The 9,875-nt window shown below is 34.6% G+C and overlaps 1 protein-coding gene across 2 annotated transcripts; it reads right to left on the bottom strand.

Moving 5' to 3' along the window:
* Positions 1-4,527: 4,527 nt before the first annotated feature.
* Positions 4,528-8,927, bottom strand: LOC126598781 (uncharacterized). 2 transcript variants are annotated; one of them, XM_050265136.1, is made up of 10 exons: positions 8,453-8,924; positions 8,155-8,233; positions 7,940-8,037; positions 6,987-7,091; positions 6,801-6,880; positions 5,946-6,036; positions 5,763-5,870; positions 5,595-5,681; positions 4,992-5,060; positions 4,528-4,818 (listed from the first exon to the last, which is right to left on the bottom strand). In XM_050265136.1, the coding sequence occupies exons 1-10, from the start codon at positions 8,705-8,707 to the stop codon at positions 4,690-4,692; spliced, it is 1,101 nt and encodes a 366-aa protein (XP_050121093.1). In that variant the 5' UTR covers positions 8,708-8,924; the 3' UTR covers positions 4,528-4,689. The 2 variants fall into 2 exon arrangements, with proteins under 2 accessions (XP_050121093.1, XP_050121094.1); XM_050265137.1 differs by having other exon boundaries at positions 4,735-4,874; positions 8,453-8,927.
* Positions 8,928-9,875: the final 948 nt, after the last annotated feature.

Raw genomic sequence — 9,875 nt, 5'->3', positions numbered from 1 at the left:
TAGTAGTAATCTGCTGAGACAAATGGGGTGATTTATGAGGAGCTACAACTCTGCGCGCGTCACTGATGCGAGCTGGCTTTCACTTTTATTTAGAGACTTTTCTGAGAAATATGGGGCTTTCAGAGCATTGGCCTAGGAAAAATTTTTAGTTATGACGGGAATATAAGTAATACATTACCTATTTTAATAAGAATGGTAAACAAATTTATTTTTTAAGTTATTAACTTTTTAGCACACATATCCCACCATTTGTTTAGTGACACTGGTGTACCACCCCGTATACCGGTCACACTGAAAAATATCTCTCTATTGTGTGGTGGTGGTGAGTTAGGCATTTGCCTTGCTTTTCACCACCTCAACATATATACACACACACACACACACATAGGGAACTATAGCACTTTCAAAATTTTATTTTACACTTCTTATAAGTTTATTTTTATTTCTAATTATAAAAAATTTGGAGTGCAAAACAAGATTTTTAGAGTTTCAATAACAATTCCCTATATGTTTATATATATATATATATATATGTGTGTGTGTGTGTGTGTATGTGTGTGTGTATATAAGAAGCCTTTAAGAAAAGGGATTCTTATTTTTTTTTATAAAAATAGGAATTAGTTGTAGGGTCCACATTACATCGAATTTTAACGATCTGCATCGTCTATTTCTTAAGTTGTACCTCATAGATCATCCTTGTAAAATATTAGCCAAATCGCAAATATTTAAGACATCTAATTGGGTTCAAAGAAATGAACAAATACTTTGTTATACAAAAAACAATGAAGTTTGATCTTGATAATTAAATAGGCAAATGATTTCGGATCGAATTGAATTTTTTTAAGGATGATCTATGAATCAAAACTTACAAAATAGATGGTTCGGATCGTTAAAATTCGATGTAGAGTGGACCCCACACCTAATTTCCATAATATTTCAAATTAATTAAGCATATAATTATATTTTTTAATTTAATTGTGTAACAATGTGTGATTAGTTTGATAAATACAATCACATATCAAATATAAACATATAAACATATAATTGTGATAATATTTTAAATAAATTTACGCACTATCATGTATTTTAATTTTTATCACAAAACAAATGCATGATTGAATATTTGTCGGTAAATACATCCAAGTCTCTTATTATTGCCAGTTATTATTGTGCTGTATGAATATATAATAATGTGTTCCGAAAGGGTTGACTTGCTTATATAATTATTTTGGGTTGGTTAGAACTTATCAATCTTTGATTTGCTTTTTTTTTCTTTTTTTTTTTGGGAAACTTCTTTGATTTGCTTCTTTCTATCTGTAGTCAGTAACATGTTTTCACCGAAAATTATAAGGTAAGGATCCGGAGAAATACGTTTTTGACACACGTTTTTTAACTATCTAACCGTTTATTTTTATATCTCACCTCAAAAATTATGTCTACCAAAATCGCTCAAATCCGAAACCAAATTATCATTAGATTAAATTTAGTGTTTCTTTTTAGAATCGTATTCATTAATTTTCTTCACTACAAATTGATGTCTTAAGAGTTTTGGATTTGTCTAATTTTTTGCAATGATGATCTATAAATGATGTACTAAAATATAGATGGTATTGTTGAAATACATTACGTAGTGGTCCATACAAAATAAATATCAAAATGTGTGTCAAAAGCGTGTGTCCTCGAATCTGACCCAAAATTTTAAACTTATTAGACCATTTTCTTTTTGGTGCCAAATATATGTCACAAAATTCAAAACTACACAAATTTGTCTTAAAACCCTAGATATGTTTTCAAACAAAAATTTACCTTCAGTAGTGAGAACCCAACATCCAGGCTAATTCTATAAGAAGCAAACTTGCAGTTTCTATCTGAATATTAACTTACATTCTCTTCTCTAATGCAAAGCAGTTCTTAATTGTATCTCGTGATTAGGTTTTTCCATTTGAATGTAGTTTATAAAGATCATAACAAGCTTATTCATTGTTGAATTTAACGGTTAGATGTGCGTTGAAGAATTCCAAGAAGTTTTGCAGGTCAATTTGAGTCACTCAATAGACAATGTACACTTCTCAAATTAATCTCAAGATTAATGATTAGCTTTTTTTTTTTTTTCCTTCTATTTCAAATCTTGCCCAATATTCTTCTGCATGTTACTGTATTTATTTCCTATCTCAAAATGCCACATAGTTTTGCTTACAAGCCTTCCAATCTTTTCACACTTTAGGTGTTTGTATGAGTTGGAAAATATATATAAAACACACGTCTCTAATAGTTAATTACAAATAATTAGGTTTTTTAAATACAGCACATGGAACAAAGAGGAATGTACTTGATTGGTGTTAGTGGAAAGATTAATTAAACATCTAATTTAACCACGAGTTGGTGGCTCAGTGATAAAAGACGGATTGCGAGGCTTCTTTCAAACTAAAAATTGAAGGTCTCAGGTTCGAAACCCGCTGCTAGTGTGGAAGCCAGAGTTGTGGCTAAGGGGAGGCTGAAATGCCTCTGTGAGTCTTCCTAGCCCCTAAAAATGGTGGATAACCGTGGTTTACCACCAATTGTCCTATTTTTTAAGGAAAAAAAAAATTAAACATCTAATTTGACAAAGGTCCCAGGCTGTACTATTTCTCTTTCTGCAACAAGTATTAAAGGTTCAACAAACCAGGGAAGAATTTGTAACAATTAAAATTGATAAATACATGCATCTTAATTTATTTGTTGCTTTTAGTAAAAAGAAGCAAAAAGAAACAAAACATGTGTCAAATTGAACGTCTTAATGGTATTGAATTTAACTTCTTCTTTTTTTCTGCAAAGATGATTTATGAATGATTAACTAAAATATAGACATGTTGCTAGACTCATCACAATGTCTTACTTCCCCACCCACCACAAAAAGTTAAAAAAATAAAAATGTTATTTTCTCACCTACTATTATTCCCAAAATAACCTCTAATATATATCTAAATTCTTTTTAGAAGTTTCCACAATAATAAATACTAGAGACCCAAACCTTCACTCAAGCTTCCCTTCTCAATTTTTATTCCAGTTAGAATTCCACAATACAGCCATTTCCCAAATCCCGCCGATTGCAACTCTCCTTCCTTCCCTCTCTCCAAACCCCCAACGCAACACCCTTCCCAATTGCTAAACAAATGTACAGAAAAATCAATATAGAATATATATAAAAAGACTTATAAATAGTAGACATGAACTTCCGTTGAATTGATTCTTTTTTTTCTTTCTTGTTTTTCAAGTTAATTACATGAGTGATGGGATCCTTTGTTCATAAGACATGCACACATGATTATTAAAATTATCAAAGTATTCATATCCGGATGTAATTTGCATTGTTTGATCAATGTTGTATTATTACAGAGGACCTTAGCTCAATTTGTTGAAAGCATTCTCTTTTATCTGAGACGTTGCCATTAGAAATTGATGCGAAAATCTCAGATTTATCTAGGAAAGTTATTTCTGTATACTCTTTGAGACGTTTAGGTGTGTACATAATTCATTTGCCGTTATTTATACACTTTGAGATATATTCAAAAAAGTAATTTCTGCACACCTATTTTTTATCTGCACACTTGTGTTTATTTCTGGAAAAGGATCCTCGCTGAATCTTTTTCCTAGGGATCCCACAATTGTGATATTTCATCGTACATCGTGCGGTCAGTTTTCGTTACGTACTATATATATTTAATTTTAAATTTTAAATTTTAAAATGATTTATGATCACACGATGTACAATAAACAGTCACGATCGCGGGATCTCTGAAATATCCATGAAAAAGATCCGGCAAAGATTATTTTCCTTTATTTCCATGTAGGCGTGTACGGAAATCATTTCACATTGTTTACACTTTATTCCTTGTATTTCGTAATCAAAGCATAGTAGTGATGGTGTCTTTTCTAAGGATAAGGCCCTTTAATTTTCCATGACTTTCCATGCCTTCTTGTTTTGTGTGATCACGGTTAAACCACGTTAACATTTTATATTATTTTTTTTATAAAGATAATAAGACAAAAATAAATAGTAATATAAAATATTAATGTGACTTAACCGTAACCACACAAACAAAAAGCATAAAAGAACATAAAAAAAGGGGGGGCAGACAATCTTGTCCCTTTTCTAAGCTCCATTTCAAGATGGAAAGGCTGTGTGATGAGATTCCTTCCTTTTGCATCACGTGTACTCTCTGGCGTCTGGTACGTGGCTGAAAACCAAACTCTTTGTTTCATGCACTAGTTTTCACTTTTCTGCTTTCACTGTCTCTCTAATTATATGCCAATGCTAACGCTAACGACAATGGTCTCTCTAATTATATGTCAATGCTAACGACAATTGTTCACGTACATGCGACCGACAGAAGATGCATGTTGCACATGCATCAAATGGCTGATGAGCACGTTCATGACTTGACTTTCTAACTGTAGATGCATATAAATCCCATATACCGAACATTGTTGTGTACAAAAAATTAACTCAAGACTCAAGACTCAAGACTCAAGACCAGACTCGACTCATAAAGTAATCAATTCTACATTCATAAAAAAGCTCAAAACGAAAGGCAATTTTCGCTACCAGTGTTGAAACAACTTTTAGTAAACAGAAAAAAAATTACAAAAATGAGTTCCTATGATGCTCCAGGGAGATTAATCCTACCGATTGGGGTCGGCCCTTCCTTACTACAGATCCTGCTTGCTCTTACTTCTTTTCATCTTTGCCTTAAACCTCGACTTCACCATAAGCGTCTGTACCGTATTTACAAAGTTCCCAACTGCCATTAAAACTAACAGCACGCCACAAAAACTCACCTGCCAAAAATATTTTTCCACGTCACATATGGTTCCACTTTTGAGTGTTAGCCCTTCTGTTTTTGAAAATTACAGGGAGCTCATCAAACTGTCTAATTTCTGAAGACAACATGATGCTCTTTCATTTTTGTTCTTGTTCACATAAATCAGAGAAAACTTTCGGTAAAAATTACCTGCCATTCTGAAACAACGCCAATAAAAGCAGTCGTGAGCAACTGTATTCCGACATATGCCTCAAAACCCTAAAACAACAAGCACAAACAATTATTCAGTTATTATTGCATTCAAGTCACTGGATAGAATAAAAAAATGGAGCGGACTTGGTCTGCATTGCATTTCATTGAAAGAACGAATCACTACTCACGCAACTTTTCCCACCCAACCACTTGCACATCATACATAGATGCATTAGCAAGGTCGGCCTATTTCAGTTTATCTGTGGTGTACCAGTCCAATCTCTATCTTGCACAAAGGCTAGCGTAAGTGATGCAACCTATCAATTTGTGCTGCAACTTAAAAGAAAACTACTCAATCGAAACTCTACAGACTATGATTTTTCTTCACCAATTCGTTCTGCTGCATATCATGCGAACTCCTAAGATGCATGATTAAGTCAATGCAGTCAGTTAACAAGGTTGCATTTAGCATGGTTAAATCATATATCTACTAACTGCCCATGAGCTTTAGCTCAAGTGGGATTGGGATAAGGTGGGGTAGCGGTAGATCCTTAGTTCAAATTCTGCCGTATGTAAAAACTAATCACGTTGTCCAATCACCTGTAAAACAAATAGTATTGGACATAGAATCCACAATTGACCATCTACGCCTGCTGTTTCTCCCCAGACCACATCCATTCTTTTGGCCTGAAATTGCAAAACAAATATATAAAACGCCAGAATCAGGCTTAAATTTTGCAATCAAACAATTAATCTTTTTAATGGAACCTTTCCCAATGCAATTCGAGTATAGAGTCTCTGGCGTTGATATCTATTTTGTAAAAGCATAGCAACTCCTTGCATCATAGCCCATTGTAGGAAAAGTTGCACACCTCTCTGGACAAGATTTAACAAAATCATTAACGGCGCCAAAGCTATTAACACTAACACACAAGAAAACAAAAAATTTACCTGCTTTTGGGAACAATTTGGTTGTCCTTTAATCTCCCATGTGAGACTAACAAGGGCCATAAACATAGCACAATAGTGATGGTATATCCACCTGCACAAGCATATCAGTACAAGAAATTCGTATGTTCAGTTACAATGCCAATTAACTAACCAAAATGGATGCATGAATGATCATTTTGACAACATATGGGTTTGTTGTGAATTAAGCACCACCAGAAGAATCAATGCATGGGATGGCAAAGGAATCATATCAGAGTTACCGTGGTAAGTTGTGAAAAATTATAGTACCAAGTCATAAGATTGACTATGAATTACAATTGCAAACAACGTTTCCTTGGTTTATGTACCTTCAACCCAAACCACAAAAGTGGGCACAAGAAATTTCTGTGATAAGTTATGAAAAATAATAGTACCAAGTCATCAGATTGACCATGAATAACAATTATAGACAAAGTTTTCTTGGTTTTATTCACCTTCACCCCACCCGGTTATCCGATATCACAACTCAATAAATGATACCTCAAAAAAATGTGACTTTTACATTACTTAGGAAAAGAGAGAAGGGATATTACAATTACTCTGAAATTATATATGGATCCTAAACAGCCCATACGTGATTACAAATACTAGTTGAACCAACACAATTTGGAACCAATATATATAAACAAACACCTGCATGTGCACACAGAGCTTGACTTAATTCAGCTTCATTATTGTAAAGAAACTACGGATGTTATCAACCCAAGTTGAGCATAAGAGGCCACAAACTTGGTTATTTTATCTTGTAAACCAGTGTAGAGGAATAACAGCCAGGGAAAAGGAAAAAATGTCGGAGGAAAGATGCTATGCACTTACCATGGACGAATATCACTTCCATTTACTCTCAGTATGTTTTCTCGCAGGGCCAAACCAGTGTAGAGGAATAACAGCCATGCCTTGATAAGTATAAAATCAAGTCAAATCCATTACGAAATCATCCATATAGACACAAATATCAGCACATTCAAATCATATGATATGAAACACGTGATCTCAATGTACCTGGTAAGCCTGAACTGGAAATGCTGGCAAACATCCATCCCAAATCCAAGATCTTAGTATTAGTAGTGTTGCTGGAAAAATAAGGAATAGTAGGGCAGTTCTATCCTGCTCCAGAGCAATATCATTGTAAGTAAGCTGCTCAAACTATTTTTGCTTGACATTCTTTGTAGTCAAGATGGAGAAAGTAGCTATATGAGATAAAGAGCAACGAAGCAGCATGAGGGAAAGCATACTATATGAGTCAATTCTACCCTCAGGGAGCAGATCTCAACGAAAATAAGAAGGCATAATTACAAAAAGGGGGCAAGTAAAACATTTATGACCTTGAGGTTATGTTGATTAGCATAAATCACTAAGATGAACGATAAGAATTTCCAAGCACACTTATTTATCTCTGATGGAAGAATAAGTAGTCAATTTAACCTCAAGGGCCTTCTAGTTGTATTTAAACGTATACCTACCGCAATTCAAGATAGCTTGTTAGTGAGAGGAAATAAAAATAAAAATAAAGACAAAAAAGTCATGGAATGAAGGAATAAACCCCAGTTATACTGAAATCATAGAGAACGTTTATGTCACTTGTGTCATTCAAAGGGCTATTAAAAAAGGGAAACAAAAACCATCCTTGGAAAAATAATTCAAGAAAGAGACAAAGTGGTCTTTTTTTGTATGTGAAACCACTTAAGCATGAATAAGTCTTAGGTTCTTCCTAGGTTCGATTGACTGTAATTAGTTGGCTCAGTAGGTAACTATGAACTAAAGGCATGATCCCAAGAACTGATTCTTCACTTAGCATATTTAAAGTAAGGAATACTATTGTTACCTCCAATGCAAGATGAATATATTCCTCCAGTTTTCAAAACATTGTGTATATGTAGCTCACGATATATGTTCTATACCAGAATCAAAAGCAAATTGGGACAAAAGCGTAAAGCAATAAGACTATTACGTACTCTGTATGCGTTGTATTCCTCTTTAACCTTGAGTTGGATATCTTTGCTAGAGGAACGTACATTGATAGGACCGAGAAACATCCTCAGAAACCCTCCTCCTGCATAAATTTTAACCCTTTAACATAAATACAACGGCTCAATCCAATCAATTAACACAAAACTAAAGCAAAAACCTCAGATTAAATGATCAATGAGGCAGTTAATGAAAAGGGTACCCTGAGATTTCCCAGGAAGAAATGAAGCGGCCTCGCCATCCACCAACACACATGTGGCCCTCTGCAAATCTTCTTCCAGCTGCCATTAACATATCCATCCAAAACACCCATCAATTCCAAACATTCCATTACAATTTCATGAAAAATTACAATCCCAGAAAGCAAAATCACAAAATGGGCAATGAATGGATCCAGAAAATAAGCTAAATCAGCAATTTCAGAAGTTGGATTTACATGCACAGACATGCAGAAGCAGCACAAGGAAACAAAAACCAGAAAAGGGGTCGAAAGAACTTACCTTTTCTGCTAACTTGGGATCCAAGGCCTTGCTGGAAAGCAGGGAATAAAGCTGGGAGCGGAGGCGGCGGATGGAGGAATCGAGAGATTGGGCGCGCTGGCGGAGGGATTGCTCGTCGGTGGCGGCTCTGGATACAAAGGAAGCAGCTTTGTCCTGCAGCTCCTTCACCTCCTCCACCGCCTTGGCCACTTGTGCTTGTATCTCCTCGTCACTGCCGGAAGAAGAAGAAGAAGTGTTCCTCTTGGCATCCCCCATCGCCAAAATCTTCTTCCTTTTGTGCTTCAATCGACTGCGTTCGATGCAATTTGATCCTTTCAATCGAAATAATCAATCCCCTCCTCCAGCATCCGCGGTCCACCCAAAATGTTTATGTAATTTTTATGGAGTTTATTGGTTTGGGGAACATGACCGTCCCAAATACATATGCACGAACCCACACTGGTGGTAGCCAACAAACTAGAAGCCCAGCGGAGGTTGTAGATGCAAAGACTTTTTTTTTAATTTTTTTTATGTGTTTTTCTTTTTTGTTCTTTATTTTAACCATTTTGTTTTTATTCTTTTTTTCACTATCTTCCTCTCTTATTCCATCAAGTAAAAAAAAAACTCAACTCCCTTCGTGGATACGCACAAAGGTTTTAAGAATAATTTTAGATTGTTTTTGAACTTTTTTGTTTGGGGAACATTTATGTTCTAAATTTTTTTGTGAAATCAATGACTCCAAAAAGGCTTCCTGGCTTTATATGTAGAGATATTTTACGATTTCAATATTCGACATGATTTATGAGATGAAACATCATTTAGTGCTCTTATCTTAAACATACAATGGGTTATTGATCATAAGTCACATGTATCATATGACTCGTATGTTTTAAATAATTTTATTATACAACAATATGTGACATATTTGGCGAATTAAATGATAAAATGTCATTATATAATTTAAAAGAGATTAATTGAACTCGTCTCGTCTAATGAATAAAAAACTGATGTGTAACATACATTGTTTAATGCTTGAATTTCTAATTTTCGATGTGTTTTCACTTTAATAAATGGGGGAAATTTTGGGATTTAAATAAGGCATCAGATTCACATCATTTTGTGATTGGAGCTATTTGTTTGATTTCTTCCTCCTGCATAAGTTGTGTTATTTATTAAATTATTAGGTCTATGTTTGCTTGAATTTTGATCCTAGTGACATCTAAGCCAAGTGTCACTCTCACACCCAACTGGGGTGCAGTTCCAGTACAATCAGGTCCAGGATAAGCAAAGCCCTCTCACCATACATACGGGCCCCTCCACCACTATGTGTGATTGTTTGGGTCCATCATCTACTAATAAAGATTGAAGCCTTGAACACGGGAAATCGAACAGAATCTTGAATAAATGAATAAATGTTACTTCAACTACAAGTCTTGTAAGTTAC

The sequence above is a fragment of the Malus sylvestris genome, chromosome 14 (assembly GCF_916048215.2).
Source record: "Malus sylvestris chromosome 14, drMalSylv7.2, whole genome shotgun sequence".
Lineage (NCBI taxonomy): Eukaryota > Viridiplantae > Streptophyta > Magnoliopsida > Rosales > Rosaceae > Malus > Malus sylvestris.
This window is presented reverse-complemented; position numbering and strand designations above follow the sequence as displayed.

Bases quoted from the DNA above. Each gene is read 5' to 3' on its own strand.
- LOC126598781 (XM_050265136.1), bottom strand. From the start codon at position 8,707: ATGGGGGATGCCAAGAGGAACACTTCTTCTTCTTCTTCCGGCAGTGAC. The intron at 6,881-6,986 runs GTACATTGAGAT...ATACTTATCAAG, and splicing joins TTCCAGTTCAGGCTTACCAG to GCATGGCTGTTATTCCTCTA. The intron at 6,037-6,800 runs GTAAGTGCATAG...ATGCTTGTGCAG, and splicing joins GGAAGTGATATTCGTCCATG to GTGGATATACCATCACTATT.